The sequence below is a fragment of the Danio rerio genome, chromosome 5, assembly GCF_049306965.1.
Source record: "Danio rerio strain Tuebingen ecotype United States chromosome 5, GRCz12tu, whole genome shotgun sequence".
Lineage (NCBI taxonomy): Eukaryota > Metazoa > Chordata > Actinopteri > Cypriniformes > Danionidae > Danio > Danio rerio.
Window position 1 is genome coordinate 40901355 of NC_133180.1, and position 24522 is coordinate 40925876.

General features: G+C 39.3%; 1 protein-coding gene and 1 long non-coding RNA gene across 4 annotated transcripts; one reads left to right on the top strand and one right to left on the bottom strand.

The window, feature by feature from the left end:
- Nucleotides 1–5569: 5569 nt before the first annotated feature.
- LOC137490152 (serine/threonine-protein kinase pim-2) lies at nucleotides 5570–18487 on the bottom strand. Of its 3 annotated transcripts, XM_073951222.1 has the most exons (11): nucleotides 17890–18424; nucleotides 17222–17326; nucleotides 16316–16423; nucleotides 13949–14053; nucleotides 13565–13653; nucleotides 13389–13430; nucleotides 12964–13300; nucleotides 12713–12832; nucleotides 10804–10876; nucleotides 10597–10663; nucleotides 5570–6685 (listed from the first exon to the last, which is right to left on the bottom strand). In XM_073951222.1, exons 1-11 carry the CDS (start codon nucleotides 17966–17968, stop codon nucleotides 6677–6679), a joined length of 1134 nt encoding a protein of 377 aa, XP_073807323.1. In that variant the 5' UTR covers nucleotides 17969–18424; the 3' UTR covers nucleotides 5570–6676. The 3 variants fall into 3 exon arrangements, with proteins under 3 accessions (XP_073807323.1, XP_073807322.1, XP_068077464.2); XM_073951221.1 differs by lacking the exon at nucleotides 5570–6685 and having other exon boundaries at nucleotides 7586–10663; XM_068221363.2 differs by lacking the exons at nucleotides 5570–6685; nucleotides 10597–10663; nucleotides 10804–10876 and adding an exon at nucleotides 11900–12509 and having other exon boundaries at nucleotides 17890–18487.
- A 2411-nt stretch (nucleotides 18488–20898) lies between these two features.
- Nucleotides 20899–24016, top strand: LOC141385571 (uncharacterized). Its single transcript, XR_012406196.1, has 4 exons — nucleotides 20899–21160; nucleotides 22602–22739; nucleotides 22996–23066; nucleotides 23152–24016. It is a non-coding gene; the product is annotated as an uncharacterized lncRNA (long non-coding RNA).
- The last annotated feature ends 506 nt before the right edge of the window (nucleotides 24017–24522 follow it).

The following is a 24522-nucleotide window of genomic DNA, read 5'->3' on the forward strand; positions in this document are numbered from 1 at the left end:
GCCTCCCTCGGAGCCAAAGCTTACAAGGCTGCTGGCCAGGCTGCTTCGGCCTTGCACGCTAAGTCCACCTACCAGCGCTTTAAAGTGCAGGCGCTGACCCAGCTGCGCAAGGGTGGGTCCGACCCAAGCTTGCTTCGCAAGCTCCCGACTATGCTCTTCGGACCACTAAGTCCACTGCGTGTGCGTTTGGAAGGAAGATGTCCACATTAGTGGTCCAGGAGCGCCACCTCTGGCTAAACTTGGCTGATATGCGAGAAGTCGACAAAGACTGCATACTTGACTCCCCCATGTCCCAAGCTGGCCTGTTCGGTGACACCGTCTGTAAATTCACCCAGGAATTCAAGGCGGTGAGAGAGCAGTCTCATGTGATGGGTAATGTCACTTATGGGCGGGACCGTAAGTCCGCTCCACCCGCTGAGCCATCCATATCTGCTGCTCCGAAGGCGCCCGCCTACAAGAGCTGCCCCGCCCCCGCACGCACCTCCGGTGAAGCGGGCGTGTCGAGCACCTTTAAAGCAGGCAGCCCCCCCTGCCCAGAGCACCATTAAGTCTGGTAAATGGACCACGAAGCGTCCCTGGGACAGGTCATCCGGAGAAGAGGGAATTTGCTCTTTCCCCGCTGGAGGGCCGGGCCCCATTTCTAATGGCACTTTTCACTGCCACGCGAACATCAATGAAAGAGCACTTTTCCACTTCCCCGGATGTGACACCCGAACTCTACCAGTCTGGGACGCTATGCTTTCCAGCTCGCAGGTTCTGTGCATTTTGCCAGTGGCTCACAGAAGCTGGGAGGACAGTCTCCTTTCTCCCACCCCTCGAGCCTCCCCTCCGGAGCTCGGGTGCGGAGAGAGAGAGCAAATCTCTCACCTCCAGCTCTTCCGTCGGACCCGCGCGCTTCCCGGATTAGCACACCCACTCCGTGCTGCCCCACTGCTGGTACATTAGCGATTGTAGCGATGAGTCCATTAGCGAGGGCTCTGCCTGCCTAATTAGCGCGGGCCAGCACTTCGCGGTGGCTCATACGCACAATCAGACTCGGCTACACGATTCAGTTCGCAGAACGGCCCCCCAAGTTCACAGGTGTGTATTTCACCAGGGTCAGCCCCCTGCCCACCCCTGTCTTGCGAGAGGAGATTGCTGTCCTCCTGGCAAAGGATGGAATTGAGCTGGTCCCTCCAGCCGAAATAGAGAGCTGGTTTTACAGCCCGTACTTCATTGTGCCCAAAAAGAGCGGTGGGTCATGGCGCTTTGAACCGCTGTCTGCACAAGCTGCTGTTCAGAATGCTCACGCAGAAGCGCATCCTCCGGTGCGTTCCTCCTCAGGATTGGTCTGCAACGATAGACCTGAAGGACACGTACTTCCATGTCTCCATTATTCCACGCCACGGTCAGTTAAAAAATCTGCGGTTTGCGTTCGAAAGTTGAGCTTGGCAATACAAAGTCCTCCCAATCGGGCTCTCTCTGTCTCCACAGGTCTTCACCAAGCTCGCGGAGGGTGCCTTAGCACCCTGTCGGCTTGCGGGCATCCGCATACTCAATTATCTCGACAACTGGCTGATTTTAGCCCACTCTCGGGAGCAATTGATTATGCATAGAGACAAGGTGCTCCGGCACCTCCACCTGTTGGGGCTTCAGGTCAACCGAGAAAAAAGAGCAAACTCACCCCTGTGCAGAGAATTTTTTTTATCGGGCTGGAGCTAGACTCGGTCACCATGACAGCGCGCCTCTCCAGAGAGCGCACTCAGCTAATGTTGAACTGTCTGAGAGAGTTTGCAAAATAGTGGTCCCACTGAAATTATTTTAGAGGCTCCTGGGGCATATGGCATCTGCAGCCCCAGTCACGCCGCTCAGATTACTCCATATGAGACCACTCCAGCACTGGCTTCACAATCAATTCCCCAGACGCGCATGGCACGCAGACACACACCGAGTCACTGTTACGGCACTGTGTCGCCATGCCCTCAGCCCTTGGAACGACCCCTCCTGGGCATGCAGCTGTGGGGCTGTGGAAAGGAACCCAGTTGCATTGGCATATTAATCGCCTAGAGCTGTTGCCAGTGTTCCTCACTCTCAGGCTCCACCATTTATTTTCGGTGCTGGAGAAGCAGCACGTGCTGGTCAGGATGGACAGCATGGCGACGGTGGTGTATATCAACCGCATGGGGGGTATTCGCTCTCGCCGCATGTCTCAGCTCACCCGCCGTCTGCTCCTCTGGAGTCATTTGCAGCTGAAATCGCTGCACACCATTTACATTCCAGGCAAGTTCAACCGTGCAGCCGACGCCCTCTCACGGCTGCCTTTACATCTCGGAGAATGGAGACTTCACCCCGAGTCTGTTCAGCTGATATGGGCACAATTTGGGGAAGCCCAGATCGATCTGTTTGCTTCCCCCGAGAACGCTCATTGCCAGTTGTTCTTTTCCCTGACCAAGTGCTCTCTCGGCACGGATGCACTGGCCCACAGCTGGCCTCGGGGCATGCGCAAATATGCGCTTCCCCCAGTGAGCCTGCTCGCGTAGTTACTGTACAAGGTCAGGGAGGACGAGGAGCAGGTTTTGCAGGTTGAGCCCCTCTGGCCCAATCGGACCTGGATGTCAAAGCTCTCCCTCCTCGCGACGGCCCTCCCCTGGCAGATCCCTTTGAGAGAGGAGCTACTCTCTCTGGGACAGGGCACCATCTGGCACCCTCGCCCCGATCTTTGGAACCTCCACGTGTGGTCCTTAGACGCGAGAAAAACTTAGGTAACCTACCAATTGCGGTGGTTAATAACTTCACTCAGGCTAGAGCCCCCTCCACGAGGCGTGCCTATGCCCTGAAGTGGAGTCTATTTGCAGAGAAGTACCCCCGAAATTGCCATATCAGTGTTGTGCTTTCTTTCCTTCAAAGAAGCTGGAGAGCAGGCTGTCGCCCTCCACACTCAAGGTTTATGTGGCTGCCATCTCCACTCATCAGGGCGCGGTGGCTGGCAGCACCGTGGGAAGGCATAACCTCATCATCCGGTTCCTCAGAGGCGCTAGGCGAATTAATCCACCCCACCCCAATCTCATGCCCTCTTGGGATCTCGTTCTCACAAGCATGTGTACAGAATTTTTCGAGGCACTTGAATCAGTATCTTTAAGATATCTGTCCCTGAAGACAGCTCTGCTGGTCGCATTGGCATTGATTAAGAGGGTCTGGTACCTGGAGGCATTTTCGGTCAGTGACTCGTGCCTGGAATTCGGGCCGGCTTACTTTTGCGTTGTCCTTAGACCCCGCCCGGGATATGTGCCCAAGGTTCCTACCACACCGTTTAAAGACCAGGTAGTGAGCCTGCAAGCGCTGCCCTCAGAGGAGGCAGACCCAGCCTTTTCCTTACTTTGTCCAGTTTGCGCTTTGCGAATTTATCTGGACCGCAATCAGAGCTTTAGATCATCTGAGCAGCTCTTCGTCTGCTATGCTGGTCGGCAGCAGGGAAGTGCCGTATCAAAACAGAGGTTGGCCCACTGGATAGTGGATGCCATCTCCCTCGCTTACCCGAGCCAGGGCGAGCCGTGTCCCGTCATTCGCACTCCACTCGGAGCATCACATCATCTTGGGCGCGTGCACGCGACGCCTCTCTAACAGACTTCTGTAGAGCTGCGGGCTGCGTGACACCTAATACATTTGCAAGGTTATACAATATGCGAGTGGAGCCGGTTTCCTCAAGGGAATTAGGTAACCCTTAGTGATTGAGGAAACAACTCGGTTAAGGTGTTGAAAAACGCTTGCTGTGCCATTCTCCCTAACACGTAGATACTTGCGCTTATTCACTCTGTCAGTAAAGTTCCCCGCTTAGGTAAACCCTGCAGATTCCTCCAAGGCCCCCAGCACTGACTCAGCGGAGGAGTCACTCACTGGCCCATTACGTTGTAGGTCTGCCCGCTGGTCAGCCCCCGTTTTGGGTATAGGTGCCCGCTATGCATGATCCCCACTAGGCGATCCCATATGCTTATTCAGCCATGGTGCAGTCCCTGCTCACAGGCGAACCCGTGTCTTCCCTCTCCGCTAACCATCTTATTATATGCGTACTCCCCCTTCTCAGGGCTAGTCCATACATTCTGCCATCATATCTCCCCATTGGGTAGCAGGTGGCCTCCACAGCGTCCTCCCTATCGGGACTGCATGCTTTCTTAACTTGAGGTGAAGGTAAGGTGCAGTCATTATGGCGTTTTCCATACATTTCCCCATACGTGGATTAATTCCACTTATAGCATTGAAGTTCCCCATCCGAAGGGGAACGCTCTGGTTAGCAAATGCTATATAGCATCGCCATAATGATTGTTCCTTAGCTTTTATCAGGTGTGCAAGCTTACGCTGCCAATTCATTTGGCATTTCATTGGCCCATTATATACTCTGTTGCGTCTTTCCAATTGCTACTATTGTTGGTAGAGTGAGCACGTTTTTAACGCGTAAAAGTCAGAATCCGTAGGCAAAATAGATGCAAATAAAAGCGTCTTTATTTTCCAATCAACAGAATTACTTAATCACTTTACTTAATCTATATGCACACCTCTCTCTTATCTTGAGTTAAGTTACATTACGCTGAGTTACGGTCAAAAACTGTGTGCTTCCTACCAACACTGTCTTAAGCCTGATTTATACTTCTGCGTCAGGTGACCGGCGTAACCCACGGTGCAGGCAACGCGCGTGGCTGTGCATTTATACTTCTGCGTGCTGTCTCTGTCGGTCTGCATTAACACTTCCGAAACGCTAGTTGGCAGTGAGGTGTAAATGTTCCTCTGTGTCGAGTTTCTTCGCTACTTTTTTGCATTTCCTGAACACTTCCGGGATGTACAAGTGGCTCAAACTCGCTCATTTTGAGGCAGGAACCGGCGGACGTGCAACAACTTTAACTATGAGGTAAACACAAAACAAAACTTTCCATCCGGAGCTCCTTCACGGGACTCCAAACTTGTAAACAATCGCTCGTGCAATTCGCGCGGCTCTCGGTCCCGCCCAGACTCGTCAGCGCTACCAAGCCGACCAATCACAGGGCTTACGCTACGCGTCGTTGCGACGTGTAGTTACATTTTTTGAGAGGTGCACGCAGTGACGGCGATGGCCACGGCGAAGGGCTATGCGTCAGCGCCATAGGATACGCCGGTGTTTGACGCAGAAGTATAAATCAGCCTTTACTCCATGCAGTGAAGCCACAGTTATATAGTCTCCTACTGACACCTTGTGGCCAATAGCCAAAATACAATGTATGGCTCCTACATACTCTTTCAGACGATTGGCTTTCTGAACAAAATCCCCATAGGTGGATTAAATCCACTTATAGCATTTCCGTTCCCTGAGGGTTACTTTAGTAGCCAGAGCGTTATTTGTACTATTCCGAATAAAGCACCGCAACTGATTCCTGACTCAACTTGATGATTTTTTAAGTGGATAACTTGGGATATTGTTTTTTTCCATGTCAGAGAGAATGCCAGGCAAGTTAAAAAGTAGGTGACTTTAAGTGATTTGGGAATAAGTGTTTATTGATAATGCAAACCATTTTAAAAGAATCAGTTGGATTTGCTGAACTGTATCAATCGGTTCATTAAGAAGAACCATTTAAAACAAAATATCAGATTCATTCGAACGATTCATTTGGACTTTTCACCCAGTAAAACGGCTCCCCAAGAATATTTAGTAACAAGTTTTTTTTTTTTTTACTAAAATTATCATTCTTCTAAACTATGTTATGTACGCCTAATATAACCAAACATTCGCGATCGATGTAGTGGAAAATCCTCTCTCGTTTACTCATTTTGTTATGTGCGAGTGTGAACTAACCGGTTAGCAACCCTGTACTGCAGACCCACAGAGACGTGTCTTTTTGGCTCTTAAGAAATTCGTCTGGCCAGCTTTCTAAATGTCCTAAAATGTCTGGGATTCGACTTTTGCTTTCTTAAGCTGTCGTTCAGTATGAGTTTTTGCATAATTTTTTTTATTTAAGGCTATACTTTCGCTTGGCTTTGCAGCTGACTACGCGCACAATCGCGAGAGAAAAATTCAAAAATTCATTCTTGAATATAAACGACTCAGAAAACTTTACTATATACTCGAAGAAGATGAAATGACTGGTCTAAACTGGCTGCAAAACATACCTACACCATTAGTAATGGTTAATCAACACATTTACGTCATCACCGGACCTAGTTGAAACTCCAGGCAGTATTACACAGAAAGTGAATCATTAGTAATGGGAGCGGGTACTTTTACTTTTCACTGCTACCCTCCCTCACCTCAGCTCAAACCAAATCAGCGCGTTGTTTCTCATGGCAGGGTTTTATTCTTCATACATGTTGAATGATCAAGTTGATCAACTTGATGAAGGAATATGTCTTGACATATGTGACTTAGTAAAGTGTAAAGTCATGTATGACTTTAATTGTTGCATTAGTCTGTATGTAAATGCCCTCGTCAGGCAGTGCTCGAGCAGCGTGAGAGGATCACAGCGCATCAAACGAACAGTATTAACTAAAGAAAAAGACACAACTGAAGACACTTAAATGCTTGTATATGCAGCAGCTCTGTGATGCTCGTCCACAACTTCGTGCATGCATTGGGTTTAATTAGGCTGTCCAGTCCCTGTGTTCAGTCCATTAAAATCATGGTGGAAACCAAGACAGGCAGTCAGGCAGCGTAATACAGAGAGTGAATCAAAGTGCATTAAATGATCTGTAATTAAAAGGGAAAAAAAGAAAAATAGAATAAATATCTATACTTTTATATTAGACACACATCTGATGCTTGTATTTGCAGCAGCTCCATGTCCACAACTTTAGGCATTGGGTTAAATTAGGCTTTACAGTCTCCTTTATGTGGCGGGGCGTAAGAAATTTAACTAAACACCTTAAAAACGACTATGCCACCCGCTTATGCCGGGAACAAAAAAAATAAATAAATAAAAAATAATTGTAGCCACAACAATATTTAAAGGCGAAGCAGTGGCGCAGTGCTGTTGCCTCACAGCAAGATGGTCACTGGGTCAAGCCTTGGCTCAGTTGGCGTTTCTTTGCAAGTGGTGCTCGCTGCAGAGCCATTTGAGGAGAGCTGAGCTCCAGCGAGGGGGAGCTTAAGCTTGAGCTCCACCTTTTTTGCACTTCTTCTACGAGTGATGTCACTGGGGGTAGGGTTAGGGGTGGGGTTGGTGTACGCATTAAAACAGCTTACAGGAGGAGGAGCGACAGCTCATGCTCCCCCTCGCTGGAGCTCAGCTCTCCTCAAATGGCTCTGCAGCGACCACCCTCTCTTTCTTTGTGGAGTTTGCGTTCTGTGTGGAGTTTTCTCCCTGCGTTCGTTTCGGTTTCCTCCGGGTGCTCCGGTTTCCCCCACAGTCTAAAGACATGCGGTATAGGTGAATTGGGTAGGCTAAATTGTCCGTAGTGTATGAGTGTGAGTGAATGTTTCCCAGAGATGGGAATCCGCTGCGTAAAAACTTGCTGGATAAGTTGGCGGTTCATTCCGCTGTGGTGACCCCGGATAAATAAAGGGACTAAGCTGACAAGAAAATGAATGAATGACAATATTTAACAGGCACCTAGGTTCGTAGCCAAAGTAGGGTGAGCATGGAGATGTAAACTCAAAAAAAGGCACTTTATTGAAATACAAAAGTTAATAACATTTAATTTTTTTTTTTTAACATGAGCCATTTACAAAGAAAAAAGACAGCAATGATTCAAAACAATAGAACAGGGTACCAGCGGAAGTGTTCACCACACCAAGGAATACACACACACACACACACACACACACACACAAAACTCCAATGAACACACAGCAAAATCTGTTGAGCACAGCACTCAGTGTATATACACACCAATACAATGCACCCCCCATAAACCAAATAGGTTTCAAAGAAAATACACAAAAGACAATTACAAGACAAAAAAAAAGAAACTATTAAAGATAAATATTAAATCACAACCAATAAGTAAACAATTTAGAATGGACCTGAACAGAAAGGGAAATTAGCAAATATCACTCAAATCCATAACAAAAACAACACAAATTACAATACAAATATAACAGTCCAAACAAATAAACTATGAAATCATAATATATATATTTTTAAAAAATCACGAAATAAGGCTCCGGCAAAAGAGCAGCGCTGCCACCGCAGTTGTCAGACTCGACCACCACTAATTATAAAAACCCTTGTGCACAGTCACCTGTTGGCACAAAGCCACAAATTACGATTACAAAAAAACAAACAAAATCAAAACAAACAAACGCTCCGTCCTACATACCGCACAGATGTTAGGACACGGCATCACTTCTCAAACATGGGAAGTCATTGGTAAACACTAAATTGGAAGCCTCCTGCGCACAAAGCGCTAGGAGAGCAGTCAAAAAGCATGCCCAACGAACAGTGTCTGATGCAGAGCAGCTGAGGACCAAACCAGTCAATCCTGGCAACACGTACACTACAGTTACTACCCGAATATACTAAAGTGTACAAAAACTCACAACTTCTGCACTTACCGTTACTTCCAACCGGAAGGGTTTACACATCAGAAAATAAAGGACGGCAACACAGATGATGCATACAGGGTTACCAAACGCGCTCAACTTTTATACTTCCTAAGTGGGATCCGATGGGTTCGATGACTTAGCATGACCCAGCCAATAGAAACTACATTGATAGTCAACCAGGTTCTCATAGGCTCAACAAGTTAGTGTTACACCAGCTAATAGCCATAAAGGGATATTCCACCCTGCTACATTCACTTCCATTGTTTCTGTTCAGCGGGAGAAACTCAACCAACCCCGTGACTACAGACACAGAGACATTCCAAGATCGATGCGCCCTAGGTCTCAAATCTATAGTAAAACATGCCGTTTTCTGCTAAATACTTACATTAATCGAGTTTGTTTAATATATTTTCATTAAAGTGGAATCCAATTTAAAAAATAAACTTGACTGATTGCTTTATTTCCCCTTTAAACTTCAGGTGGATGCAAGCCACATCGGGGCTGGTGCAGTTTTGTTACAGGCTGATGAATATGTTATCGATCAACCCATTAGCTATTTTTCACGAAAGTTTAACTCGTACCAACTAAATTATTCTATTATCGAGAAAGAAGCTTTAGCATTGATTTGGGCATTTCAACATTTTGAGGTTTACCTGACTTCTGGTATCACGCCAATTGTTATATATACTGATCACAATCCCCTTACCTTTCATTCTACCTTTGCATTCTCTAGAAAATCCAAATCAGCGTTTGATTTGAGTGTCTCTCTTATTACAACCATTTGCTCTCGATAGTCATCACATAAAGGGCGTAGACAATGTGTTGGCGAACACCTTGTCTAGGGCCCCTTATGGGTAGCGGTTTGATTGGATATGTGTTCCTTTGTTTTTGTTTTTTAGTTTTAGGAATGGGGATGTTTGACTTTCCCTTAAATTGCTGCTTTCAGATGCTGGGAGATGGCTGGTGATTGCTCAACATTTTTCTAAAATAAACAGAAGTTTCATTTTCACTTGTTTTGTTTATATTTATTTGGGGATTTATAAAAGAAGTAAAGGATAAAGATTGTTATAATCTTTCTTTTAGGTGGGAGGTGTTTTGGATTTGTGATTGGTTTGTTCTGTTTCCAAATATGTGACTCGTTAGGGTGCAGCAGATGCGGCTAATCTTCAGGCTTATAAAAGGAGCTTCCAAGATGTGTTTGGGAGACTGCTTTGGGGGATTGTTTTTTCATTTGGCTTCTTTTGGCTTACCCACTGCATATATTATTATATTTTTGTTTATTTGAACTTTGCTTCTATGTACTTTTGTTGTTTTGAACGTTATGCTAAACATATATTTGGTTACTTTGATACCCCATTTGCACATTATTTTATTTTGGGTTCCCTTCATTTTTTTGTGTGCTTGAGCCAGCACGTAACACTTTTGAAAATTGGTGGTTGGGTTTAGGAAAGCAGGTGGGTGGGTAAATCCATAAAATTGGTTGGCTTTATGGAAGGAGGAGTGTGGGTCAATCGATCAGTCAGTCATTCAGTTGACAGCAGCCTCTGGTGGGTTTACACTAGAACAGCAGCCTCTACTTTGGCAAAACCCAACGATAAAGCAATGTCAAAAGCAAGGAAGAAGAGAAACTTTAAACAGAATGTGAATTGTAGGTGCTGCTTTCGGAGTTAGACCAAAGAAAAACGATGTTAATTGCAAGTTTGTCTTCCGGAATTAATAACAAAAGAACAAAATAGAGCAGGAGAGTTTAGCTGATGCGGTTAACACAGTTGGATCTGAATATCGCACTGAGTGGATTACAAAAGAAATAGTGCGATGTAACGGTGTAAAATTTTTGCTCGTAAAATGCATGGCAACATATTTTGGGACGTTCGAGCATGAACTCAATTCGAATCCAGCGTCTGATGAACCCAACCCCCCCCCTCCCCCTATATACCTGCTAGACTCCCTCTAGGAGTTGCCAATGGAAATAAAACAGACACGCACAAGGAATGTGTGTACACCAGGCATGAAGTTGGCGTGGACCTGCGCACCTTCCCACATTCCTTCACAGAAACTTTAAATTAACCTAAAGGCATTCATCCCTTGTCCATCTGTAAAATAACAGTTTTTACCAGCATAATCCATAGGCCTTTTTCATGACTTTGTCCTGTTTGCTTTGCGACCACCCGCCTGCGAGTGCTGCGGGGGAGGAAAATAAAGTTAGCCGGGAAATTCATATGTATTTATATAAAGTTAGAAACTGTGTTTATAACTACAAAATACTACAAAAATAAAATGGCAACCAAGTAAAGCTAACTTATATTTTACCATTAACCTACCTGTGTAATGTCACTCTAATGAATCTTTCACGACTTTCTTCCCGTCTGCATTGATGGCAGCGTTGTGCTGCTACTGAAGTGAAACGGAAAAATAACATTAGAATTGCATGTACAATGCTCAGCATAATTGAGTACACCCCATTTTAAAGATGAATTTTTTTTATAAATTTCTCAGTGAATATAGGCAATGAACAGTATTTTAGTGCATTAAAACAAAACAGATTTATTAAAGAAATATTTAATAAAATGATTTAGTCACCAAACATATTTAGAAATTGAAAGATAATGCAATTACATTCAAGCAAAATATTGCCAAAATAAATTACAACCTACAAAATTTTAACTAAATTTTACCTTTTTTGCTTCTGTTGATTTTTCTCTTTTTTATTTGTATTTAATACTTTTCAAATACTATACATTTGAGTGTATTAGTTTTTGGACTGTTATTGTAAGTTATTTTGTTAGATAAGCTCCAGATTTGGCTTTAGTACTGACTAATCTCATGTATATGCACAAATATAATATGGAATAGCTTCCTATTAAAAATATGAACAGCACAACAGCATAACTTGTTAAACCTGTGTGTGTGTGTGTGTGTGTGTGTGTGTGTGTGCACGTGTGTGTGTGTGCACTGCAAACATTGTCACAGCATTTTTGTGTAGCTCATTCATCATTGAGGCAAGGTTGAATAAACTCCACAACAACTACATCAAATAACTATTTGGAAACTTTCTACTTCGGTCTTAACTTTGGAATTTGTGACTGTGGCTTTCTGCTTCATCAGTCTCTGTCTGTTATTGTGCCGTGCTCATCTGACATATAAAGCTGGGTTTTATTCTGACCCAACATCCCAAGAAGTGAGCAGGGAGAACCAGCTCATTTGCATTTAAATCATAGGTGCAAACAGCTAAAATTCCATCTAGCCCAAAAATGTTCCGTTTTAACAGGGTAAAATAAATGTTTGTGTTTGACCTGTAACTTCACAGAGATAAAAAGTAGAAGTTAATAATTTCAAGACATAAATACACTTAGACTACAAACACTATTTTTATAGATAACTCGATTAAATTTGTGTTATTATAAAAAAAATTTGTTGAATGTTTAGAAATAGTAAAAGATTTATCTTGAAGACACAAAATGCACTTGCAATATGGAAACTTTCTTTGCATCATAAAGTACAGCTTTATTCAAAGTTTGTGCTAACACTGGCAGGTGTTCTGGGGCTGGAGCTGACACTGGCAGGTGCTTCGGAGACTCGAACCATCATTGGTGGGCGCTCTGAGGCTAGAGCCGACACTGGCTGGCACTCCTGGGGTTAGTGCTGAAATTGGTAGATGCTCTGGGGCTGGAACTGCTTTTTAATCAGTTCACTGGCCTATTCTGTCATAATTACTCACACTCACATTTTTTCAAACCCCAGAGACCTTTGTTCACATGAACTGTGCACAGATGTATTCTGATGTACAGAAAAAGTTGCATTCAGGCATTTGGAGTATACATTGCACTGTGCTTGTGAACGTGTGCTCTGAATAAAGGTCTCAGGGGTTTGGAATGGCATGAGGGTAAGTAATTAAAGACAGAATTAACATTTTTGAGTGAACTGTTGCTTTAAATGTCTGAAACGCCTTTTAGCCATTTCATGCGTAAAATGCGTTCCAGACTGGGCTTCTTGGCAGTTTCACAAGCAGCAATACATTTCTTCAAATCTATATGCATTTTAGGAAGAAAGTTGGTTAGTCAAGGCCACACAGAGTTCACATGTATCAAAACAGCTTCTAAAATACAGTTCATCAACCGTAAGGCAAGCCTTATAGACAGATATGTTGTAGTATTATAGATACATTATATAGAGGGCTTACTGTATGTACTGAATATTATTGTCATTGTGTTTTCAGTGTCATTATCTTACCTTTAGGTACATAGGCGTGGACAGCTATTTTATCCAAAATACGACCCACAGATATCACTGTGCTTTCAAGAGCATGTCGTAAGCATGTTGTGCCAAAGGGGTGTGGATGTACTTCTGGTTCTGTAGGAAAAACAGTTTTGAGGTTAGTAAACAGCAGTGAAGCACACTCAAAAGAAAACTAAACTCTAAATTGCTTAAGTTTCTGTACTAGAGGTTTTCTATTCCCTCTCATAGACCAAAGGAAAACTTACCCTTGATTCGGAGTCCCAGTCCAAAGTCAATAAGCTTGATCTGCATCAAAGCTGTATTGATTAAAATGTTGTTGGAGTGCATGTCATTATGGAAAACCCTATGGTTTATGCACTCTTGAGCACAACGGACAATCTGGACCATTAATCTCTTCGCAACACTATCCTCCAAGTGTCCGCAGTGGCAAAGAAAACTTGCCAGTGGTTCACAGGGCTCTGGATACTCCATGACCAGGTGAAAGCATTTTTTCTCTTGAAACCACTCAAAAAGGCGTACAGTGTAGGTGCTTGGAGGTTCCATGAGCATACTCAGTAGCACCACTTCTCTGGGACAGCCAGGCTGGAGAAAAAATATAATTGGATGTCTTATATTCAATATAATTTGTATTCAGACTCCTATACTAATATGCATTGTTGTTTAATCTCACATTCTTTGCGTTTTGCTTTCTTTTAATGAATTTGATGGCAACCTGTGGATGAAAAGATGGAGAACATCAGTAAACTTCTTGCATAAACATTCAATCTTGTATTGCAAGCACAGGTCTATTGATCTGCAGTCACTGTACTAAAAAGGAAAACAGAGAGAAGTGTAGAAGAGGTATACCTTCTGCTGATCTGACTTTCGTATAGCCATTTTGACGATGCCATAGCGTCCTCGTCCCAGCTCTCTCACCATATCATACTTGTTTTTCACTGAAAGATATAAGAGATGTTCATTTAAGATTCTTGTTATGCCTGAACAAGCAGAATAAAAAGTCTGTGTACAAAGTAATGTAAGAGATGTAAAAAAGAGTTATTCTGTATTTGGGTGCCTGTCTTTATTTGTAAATAATGTTTGGAGTGTTCTAATTGTTACAGAAATCCTTAGCTATTATTTAAAGCCATCTAAAACCAGAATCCACTTTGTTCTGTACTTTACAAGTATCAATGCTAATAATAAATGCTGTTAAAAAACACCAATAAAAAAGAATCATTGTTTCAGATGTACCTGATCCAGGCGATCGGTTGATTAGCCTTGAACCTGATGTAGCCTGTGTAGGGTGCAGTCCTGATGGGCCTGGGACTGGCTCAGTCTCCTCATTTCTTCTCAAACCTGGTGCACAGTTGGGATGATATATATTAGTACATTTTATAAGCATTCTTAATATAATCACTTAAAAATAACTCAAACATGTATACAGCATTAGTTACAAAAACACAATAAATACTTGGCAAAAATACTTCTCCACCCATTGCAGCTTCTCTCAGAAAAACATTACATAACTTTAGTCTTTTTTACACTTAAAAATAAAACTTTACTCTATAATCTAGGGCTGGACAATCATTTATTATCAATATAAATCATGATATATTTTTCAGAAACAGTCATATGATTTTTAAACACATTTACAGTATTTGATACAGTAGGCTGCAGCCAGCATTTGGCATTGGTTGGTAATAACCTCAAAAAGCATTGAAATAAATACTTATTGTTTTTTTAAATAATCAGATTTTGTAGGACTTTCTAAATTTAACTCAATAAATTAGGTTACTAATTTAAAAAAAAATCCAAGCCAATAAAATAAACACATTTGTGACCCTGGAGCACGAACCAGTCTTATGTTTTGCAAGAATATTTTTAGCAATAGCCAGAAATACATTTTATGTATCAAAATTGTTGATCTTTCTTTTATGAAAACAATCATTAGAATATTAAGTAAAGAAGATCATGTTCCTTGAAGATTATTATCTGTACATTTCTACTGTAAATCTATCAAAACAATAAATAATTCATTTAGACAGCTTTAAAGGCAGTTTTGAACCTTCAGATTGTAGATGATCAAATAATTTTATCTCAGCCAAATATTGTCCTATCCTAACAGATTATATACATCAACAGAAAGAGTAAAACCAGAATGCTAGACAGAGTGACACCAGTTAACCGGTTTTAGCTCTTTTTTTTAGCCGAATATTAGGGGCATTTCTACAATTTAACTTTAATCTAATTAAACACACCTGCTCAAACTGATTAAGTCTTTCATACTTGTTTGAAACCTATAGGTAGGTAGGTGTGTTGGAGCATGTTGAAACCTGAAGTTTGACACAGTTGACACAGGAGTCTGAGTTTGACACAGCTGCTCTAATACTGATCTATATGATCACACAGATGATGATAACAGATGAAAAGGTAACATTCTGCTGTTATAGTGTTTTGTAAAAACTACAGTACTAGTGCACAAACATTTTTGTCAAAACACATGCGTTCTACCCTCTTTGCCAAAAACAATATTGCTGATTGTAAGAATGCACATTAATGTGTAGACAACTACTGTAATGTATGGCTATATTTTCCCCCAGTACTGCGGCAAAATATAAAGTCCAGCTACTCCCAGCAGAAAGACACTGACTGACACCATGAGAAAAAGACTACAATATTGATACTGCAATATTATCCAAAGTGTGAAATGTATTTATTCATACATTTTTTGTGTACCCACTTATCCCAGTTTAATGTGCAGACAATTTTAAAAGCTGAAAATTACGTTTTTCTCCAGAAAAAAAGTTGGCACTTAATATAGTAATAATTTGATTTCTACTTTAAAATGTTTCTTTTCAGATTTATTTTAAACGATTGTTGTTATAGATATTTTGTATACATTTATAATGAGGGACATAACCCTAACATTGTTGCATGTAAAGTATATTCTCTGATGCACAACAGCATTGGCACTTCTATAAATTACACTGTAGTATGTGTTCCTGCATCTTTACATAAGCGATTAACACATTTTATTTGTTTATAAGGTAGGTAAAGTACAGTATATTACTGTTTTTTTTTTTTTTTACAATCACAATTAACTTGTTTTCAGTGTAAATATACACCCATACAGTATACTGATGCATCTAAATTCTATTGACTATTAGTGTAAATAGTGTAAATTAGTGTAAATAGCATCTACCTTCTTATAAACAATGTAAATAGCCTCTATTGGAATAACCAGACAAATCTGAGGATTTAAGGGTTTATCTATGTAAAACTCGTGTTTCTTGTTTGTATGCTAATTTAAATAAAAGGTGAACTATTAATTGCACTGGTCTTATTTCTAAAATAATACAGAGCTCTAAAGGGGAAGGTTTTAATTATTTTCTTCATAAGCATTTTTGGCAGTTTTTCTGAGGCTTTTAAATATTGTTTATATCTTTATCAGAATTATATAATATTAATGGAAATTTAAAAAATATATATATATTGTGATAAACATTTTAGTCATATCATCCACACCCACTACAAAATATGCAGATTTCATATTTGGCCCAAACGAGTAATTAAATAACATTTATAAAACATGGAGGGATAAATCTGTTCCAAAAATACCTGATACACTCGATGACTCGACTGGCATTGAAGCAAATTCAGTCAACGGTCCTTCAGTCATTGATGATGGCCCTGCAATAAGCTCGGAGTCCTGATTTTCTGTCATAGCTGTAAACAGATGCACAATGTGGTTATCTGTACATTATGATATATTCATAATATATAGACTTATAAAAATAACAAACATTTACACAATAATAGTTATACAAAATACGACTACAACACAAAACTACTCTACAAACTGGGCTAAACAATAATTCACGATCAGTTTATATCACAAGATGTTTTTCAATAACAGTGATATAGGATTTTAAAAATAATATCTGATATTAAAGCATTTGACAGTCAACTGGTGCAATTGTAGACTTTCAGTGTCAAGTCTTTCAGAGGCTTTTTGATCCCTTTTGAGGTCTTGTTTGCCCTTTACGCGTCAAAAATGACCAGTCTTTACTAAACCACTAAAATAAAGCAATTTTAATTACAATCCTCAACTCCATTTTGCATGAAGAAACAACTTCATTATTGATTACAAGCTATGTGAATGTCTAGATTTTCACTGGTCATTGTGTACGTTTTTTAATCAATATTATCAGTATATACAACAGAATCAGTGAGTACCACTCTTGTTTTATTACTAAAGTAAATGAAAATATTTTCTAATGCTATAGGGACCTGCATTTGTGCAAAAACGTAATCATAAAAAACAATTTTATGTGCTGTTAAAATGATCACGGGTCCTTTTCGATGCTTAAGCCATCAGGAGGATTGAATATTGTTTATCTCAATATCAGAATTATATTATATCAACAGATACTAAGAAATATATTGTGATAAACATTTACAACACCCACAAATGGAAAAAAAAAATTTCTAAAACATTGAGGAATAAATCTGTTCCAAATGTACCTGATACACTCGATGACTCGACTGGCATTGAAGCAAATTTAGTCAACGGTCCTTCAGTCTTTGATGGCCCTGGAACGGGCTCGGTGTCTTGATTTTCTGTCATAGCTGTAAACAGATGCACAATGTGGTTATCTGTACATTATGATACATTCATAATATAAAAAAAACAAACATTTATACAATAATAGTTACACAAAATACAACTGATATTTGATCATCCTTTCAGGAACCATTTCAGCTTCTCTCACAAAGACAAAGACAGTCATTTTAACAGTTAAACATGTACAAACTAGGGCTAAGCAATAATTCACGATCAGATTATCTAACAATATGTTTTTCAATAAGTCATATAGGATTTTTAAAAATATATCTGATATTTCAATATAGTAGGCTACATTAAATATGTATAGTAGGTTACATTTTGAGAGTTACACCTCGTTAACTGTAGTTTTTTCTTGCATCCAAAGAACTGACAAAATTAAGTCACTTTAAAACGGGATTTAATTGCATTGACAATTCAATTGTCAAATTGAACATTTTTTCAGGGACAGTCACAAACCTGAAACAACACCGAATAGTGGATGACCCGATTAACGTTAGGCCTAAAATATTTAAAGCAAAAGTATCAAATGATTTTAATATTTTACAAAAATACTATTTCGAAATACCTGTAATTCTTCCAACTGATGTTGAAGCTGGTCCGGCGATCGGAGTTAGTTTAGTTAGATTAGTTGATGAAGAATTCATAAGTGGAAATTTTTCAAAAAAACAAGTCAAAGATTTAACTGTGCTATAAAAACTCTGGAGGTCTGTCGAGATACACTACAGATTTTCTTGCAAGTTCAGTAACAACTGAGAGATTGGCTTCGCGCGTTCGAATTTATGGAACTAGTTCCATAAACCGTGACGTCACGGCCCAAAGACAAACCAAAGAAATGTTTATATTTGATTTTCATGAGAAGGATGTAGCTAAAAAAAATTACATTTCTGTGTTAAATCTCTTACATTTTAGGCAAGTTTTACCAAAACAAATTGGACCACACTAACTATCTTGACTCTCTTGCTCATTTAAAATTAAAACCCTTAAAAGACTTTCGACTTTACGATGTGGATGTCATAATTACAAGACTTTAGTTTGACTGTTAAATATACAACACACAGTAATGAATGTTAAATGATTTTAAAACAATTATGTTATATGATGTTCGTAATTTAAAAACAATAATAAAAAACTCAGCGCTTATTTGCACAACATCAAAGATGTGTGGGAGGTCTAGATAATCTAGCCTATTTCTGTAATAAAAACATAAAAAAATAAATAAATAAAAACTTCATTAAATAAATAAATAAATATTATTTTTATTTTAAGTCTCCCTAAACCCCATATGGTTTATTCCATTTTCAATGCATGATCATTAAAATATCTTAATAATTTAAAGAGGGGTGGCACTACAACACCATTGGATGAGAATCCTGTAAATTTCACAGCTTAAATGCAGTGATTTTGCAAGCTGCAGACCACTTCTTTGTTCATTGTAAGTAATGAATTAATATAATCAAATATCTTCATCTTTGAGGAAAGCTCCTGTAGTTTTTCAGCTGTGATGCACCAGGACCTCTTAAAGTAGAAATGATTACTTTTCCCCTGTTGTTTAAAAGATTAAAGACACACTCACTTTCTCAAATCATCTGCAGTAATGTGGCAAATACTAAAATGTGGGGTTTTAATACTGTTTTGACATGTTAAACATGTAGAATGCATGGTAGTCTTGTTTTTGGTTTTCATTTGAATTGCCCATACAGAAATCTTATGTATGGTAATGCAAATTATAATAACATAAACGAAGTTTAGATTCCACACATGTAAAATATGTCATATTTGCAACCTATATTTTAAAATTATTGCAAAAATGCACGTTTACATTTATTTTTTTAAACATTGGAATTGCAAAAATACACACACCGGCCACTTTATTAGGTACACCAGCCCAACTTATGGCAGATGGGTTACAACAGTCGAAGACCACACAGGGTGGCACTCCCTGGGTGGACAATAGAATATTGGAAAAAGTGTTGCCTGGTTTGATGAGTCTCAATTATGCAGTGACATTCGGATGGTAGGGTCACAATTTGGTGTCAACAACATGAAAGCATGGATCCGTCCTGCCTTGTATCAATGGTTCAGGCTGGTGGTGGCGGTGTAATGGTGTGAGAAATATTTTCTTGGCACACTTTGGGCCCATTGGTACCAATTGAGCATTGTGTCAATGCCACAGACTTTGGACCTTTTATGACTACAGTTTACCCATATTCTGATGGCTGCTTTCAGTAGGATAACACACAAAGTCATAAAGTGCGAATCATCTCAGACTGGTTTCTTTAACATGACAATGAGTTAACTGTACTCACATGGACTCTACATTCACCAAACTCAATCCAATAGAGCACCTTTAGGATGTGGTGGAACGGAAGATTCGTATCATGGGTGTGTAGCCAACAAATCTGCAGCAACTGGACCAAAATCTTTGAGAAATGTTTCCTTGTTGAATCTATGCCTCAAAGCATTAAGGCAGTTCTGAAGTCAAAAGGGGGTCCAACCCAGTTCTAGTAATGTGTTTCTAATAAAGTGGCCGGTGAGTGTAAATATACATATGTGTTAAATATATTGAAAAAACAAAAGTTGGATCCAAGATGGCCGACTTCAAAATGACCACCATGGTCACCACCCATATTGAAAAGTTTGCCCCCTCACATATACTAATGTGCCACAAACAGGACGTTAATATCACCAATCATTTCCATTTTATTAAGGTGTATCTATATAAATGACCCACCCTGTAAAATGCAGAACAACTACTGCAATGATACTAAAGTACTACAACTACTATAAGGCAGTTCTGCTACTGCAATACTTTTTAAATAATTTATTACACCTGGGTACATAAGTATTAAAAGTGCGCTTTAGTTTTGTTATGTCTTGCAGTATTGTAGATGTATTTCTGTGGTTAGTTATACTTTTGAAAAGTGCAATACAATATACTGTGTGGTAGTACTTCAGCAATACAACTGAAGTACTGAAACCTCATTTGGAAACCATTGTCTACCGAGCAGGAAAAGTAGTAGCTGTACTGCAGTTGTATTGTAGAAGTACTTCAGGTGTGTTGCAATAGCGGTATGGCAGTTGTACTGTAGTAGAACTTCAGTTGTTTTGCCGTAGTAGTACTGCATTATAGTAGTAGTACCACTTCAGTACTATTGCAGTAGTTGTACTGTAGTAGTACTTTAGTTGTATTTCAGTAGTTGTACTGCAGTTGTACTGTAGTAGTACTTTAGTTGTATTTCAGTAGATGTACTGCAGTTGGTTGTATTGTAGTACTATGTTTTTTCCTGTCCAAAAAAAGCACTTCTCAGAAGTTAACTAAAACTGCAGTATTGTCGGTGCCAATAGCCTAGTGGTTAAGTGCGCCGACATATAGAACCATGGTGCTCACGGCGACCCGAGTTTGATTCCCGACTCGAGGTCCTATGCTGACCCTTCTCCTCTCTCTGGTCCTAATACTTTCCTGTCTGTCCTCCACTATTCTATCCCAATAAAAGGTGAAAAAGCCCTAAAAAAACATAATTAAAAAAACTGCAGTATTGCTTTAAATAACTGCAGTATTCTTTTTTTTAACTGCAGTCATTTTTTGTAAGGGATATTACCTGCATACAACCTCCAACGAGGCCTGGAGATCATACAGTAATTGTGGGAGGAGCTGGACCGGCCTGCACTGCTTGTGAACGAGCAGCCTGATGGACGTGTTTTCATCACAGAGGTCAGATCTGGTTTCAGCGCTCCTCCTTGAATAATGGTGGACATCAGTGGGGCCCAAGGAGCCCCCAAGAAAGAAGCCCAGGCCCTGAACCACCCTATAGTGCCAGATGGAGGATCAATGGCACGTATGTACAGTACATACTGTATATATTCTATATAGTTATAGAGTAAGATTATAATACAGCTAATTTGACTTTTATTAAGTTTTTATCCCATTGCTGGGTGTTTTGGTGATTGTCCTTGCTATTGACATTCGGCTCTTAAGTTGTTGGGTTCTATCTGACCTGATACTCCAGACAGAAGACGTCACCTGAATGACTAAAAGGAACTTCAAAACGACTACTTATGTGAAGTTACAGACACCAATGCAAGCTACAGTTAGCTGTTGCACACACACAAACAAATAAATCTTGCCTAAATATTTATTGGTAAAATATTTATTAATGTTAATGAATATTTTTATTTAAAACAAAAAAGTTTTCAATAAGAAATGGGTGAGAATACTTTCACTGAAATGAAATTATCTGATTATTTAATCTAACATGTAATACTTATGGAGGTTAAAATAAAAATAAGTGACCACCTAAAAGTTCTTACTGACTATCCTGAACTGAATTAATGCAAATTATTGAGAAAATTCCATGTTTAATGTTATAAATTTGACTAAGAAAATTACCACCGAAAGAAGATTTTTACGTCATTATTGTGTTATATGTGAAAATAAGCAAGTAAACATTTACAAAAATAATATACAATACAAATAAATACTTACAGATTTACATAGCACAAAAGTGTGTAAATGATGACAAAATTATTTTGTGTGTGTGAACTCTCCCTTTATTTCTAGAAATGAGGTTTATTGTACTTTATTGCATTTTAATATGAAAATATGATTTTTAAAAGAATGAAATAATCCTCAAAATAAGAATCTAAAACTTCCAGTAGGTGGTAGTAATGTCTAATGAGTGAGACGATTCGCTCTAACAACTGAATCATACAACAAAGAAGCAAACCCCTGTCTGGACTGTTTAAAACATGGATTCATTCAGAAAGTACGCACAAAAGATCTTCTGTGGCTTTAAAATTCATTTTAAATACCATTCTCAGCACTTTCTTCATTTTTAAATAATAAAAAAGTACATCTGAGTTTTTATTCAAAAATTATTATTTACTCCGTGACCTAGATATTACTGTTACTATATTACAACTGACCTATTGTGTGTGTGTGTGTGTGTGTGTGTGTGTGTGTGTGTGTGTGTGTGTGTGTGTGTGTGTGTGTGTGTGTGTGTGTGTGTGTGTGTGTGTGTGTGTTTTATAATTAATGCAATACATTTAAAAACCCAGTTTTCAGTGTCGAGCAATCAGATGAAATGAACTGTTTTGTTATAATCAACTGGAAATGGATTAGATTGGATTTAAGACACTCCAGATTTCTCTCTAATAAAATAAAATAAAAATAATCTGATTGAGTTTCTCCAGATGTAGATGCTCAAAGACATCTTTCCGAGTGCAGGATTGTTCATGAGGCATTTATCAGTACAGTAACACTAATGCTCTTGTGCACAGGAAGAAGCTCCTCAGACAGGAAGTGGAGAGCAGTACTTTGGGAAAGCCTGCTGCTGCTGCTGAATATCTAGAGCACCTGCAGTCCAGATACTGGATCTCTGCTAACCTGCACTCAACTCAACACTGATGCAGCTCCAGGCGGGTTCTCATTCACTGTCACTCTGTGCTTTTGACAAATAAAAGCTTTTGATTTCCTTTGATTAAACCTGTTTCACACATAGCCTATTCTCACAATGCATATTTTCATAATTTTTTATTGAAGACAATGTAAACTGAAGTTTGTTTTAGATTTCTTGCAGTTACAGGCTTCAGACATGAAATATGTGGAAAAGGCGAAGAATAAAATCTAGATATCAGTTTAAAAAGTATAACAATAAGCTGTTTGTCCCTTTAGGCAAAGAATAATGAATAACGCTGTCCTGAAGATCAGCAAGTTTCTCTCACTCGACAAACATCCTCTTTCAGGTGATGATCCTGCTGTTTCCATCATCAAGCATGTTTTACTGTGTAGTGAGATCCAGAAGGGGATTTAGTTGTTTTGTTGTTGCAGATTGTGGAAGAAGCTCCTATGAGAAGCTTGAGTTTGATCCAGAATGGCTGGCCATCTCGACAGCGACAGACAACCTTCAGAAACCATCCCACAGTTTCTGGAACCCTCTGCTGCACAACAGACTACACACAGCAGATACAAAACACATGACATTGATCACATTTGCTTATTTTATAATAACGTTCTCATGCCATATTGACAAAATCGGCTTAAAGGAATAGTTCACTCAATAATGAACATTACCTTAAAATGCACTCATCCTCAAGCTAGCTTCAGAGTACAGTATATGAATGTTTATGGGGTGATGTTCGTTTTTGGGTGAACTTTTCCTTTAGCTTGTTTATGAAAGTGTAGGTAACACATCTACAGGGCATGCACAATGACATAACAAGGCAAAACAAGGGCAATTATTTGAATTTATGTCACAATAGTCAATATTGGAGAGGACAGACTTACAGGGGGAATTTTTTAATAAATGACTTAATCGTCACTTGTTCAATTTAAATATCCTTGTTAAATAAAAGTCTTAATTAAAAAAAAAAGTTATTTTTCTTATAAAAAGGTAGGTTAATATTACTGTTAAAATCAAAGAAATTGTTAAATTATTTAAACTTATGTCACATTTAATTAATGCTTAAAGCATTAAACATTTTATGTATAACTAAATTGGCACAATAGATCTGATCTGAACTAAGACTTAAGATTTTGAGGGAGGCGGTTCTTTCTTTATTTGATCCACTCAGTGGTAGGAGGCCCGAACTTGCAAAACCGTCTGTTTCAAAGAAATGAAAAGAACTGATTCAGTGATGCTTTTTTTAATGCAACAAGTAAAAATATACAATCACAGTACATTATAAAGAAATGGAAAGACAAAAAGAAAACAACAAAAAAACAAAACAAACGGTAAAAGAAAAAGATTATATATTTTACAAATTTCTGTTGTTTTTAAAGCCTTTTTTGTAAAAGAGTTAGAAATAGTTTCAGAGTAATACTGCATTTCAGTGAGCAAAATATTAAAAAAGGTTTTTGGTTTGAAAATTATAATTAAATTAAATTAAATTAAATTAAATATATTATATTAATATATAATGTTACATACATACATTATATGTATGTAACATTTTGTTAATAAGATAAGAAGATTTATGTAAAGCTTTTGTTTTATAATTAACAAAACCAAACAAAACATTTTCCCTTAATATGGAAAAATCTTTATCAACATTCTCAATTACAATAAAGGGAAAATCTTTCCTAAGCAACTTAGAATAACTGCCTTGCCAAAATAAGTGAATTAGGTACTGTTAGGTGTTGCTTACAAAATGAATAATTACTTTCAATATCTCCTTTTTTATATCTTGCTAAAGTATTCAA

What these genes read in the sequence shown, in the direction of transcription:
- LOC137490152 (XM_073951221.1), bottom strand. Translation starts at nt 17,968, where the DNA reads ATGAATTCTTCATCAACTAATCTAACTAAACTAACTCCGATCGCCGGA. An exon ending in ATCAGTTGGAAGAATTACAG is followed by an intron (nt 17,327 to 17,889) that starts GTATTTCGAAAT and finishes ATCTGTTTACAG; the next exon opens with CTATGACAGAAAATCAAGAC. An exon ending in ACTGGGACTCCGAATCAAGG is followed by an intron (nt 12,833 to 12,963) that starts GTAAGTTTTCCT and finishes TTTTTCCTACAG; the next exon opens with AACCAGAAGTACATCCACAC.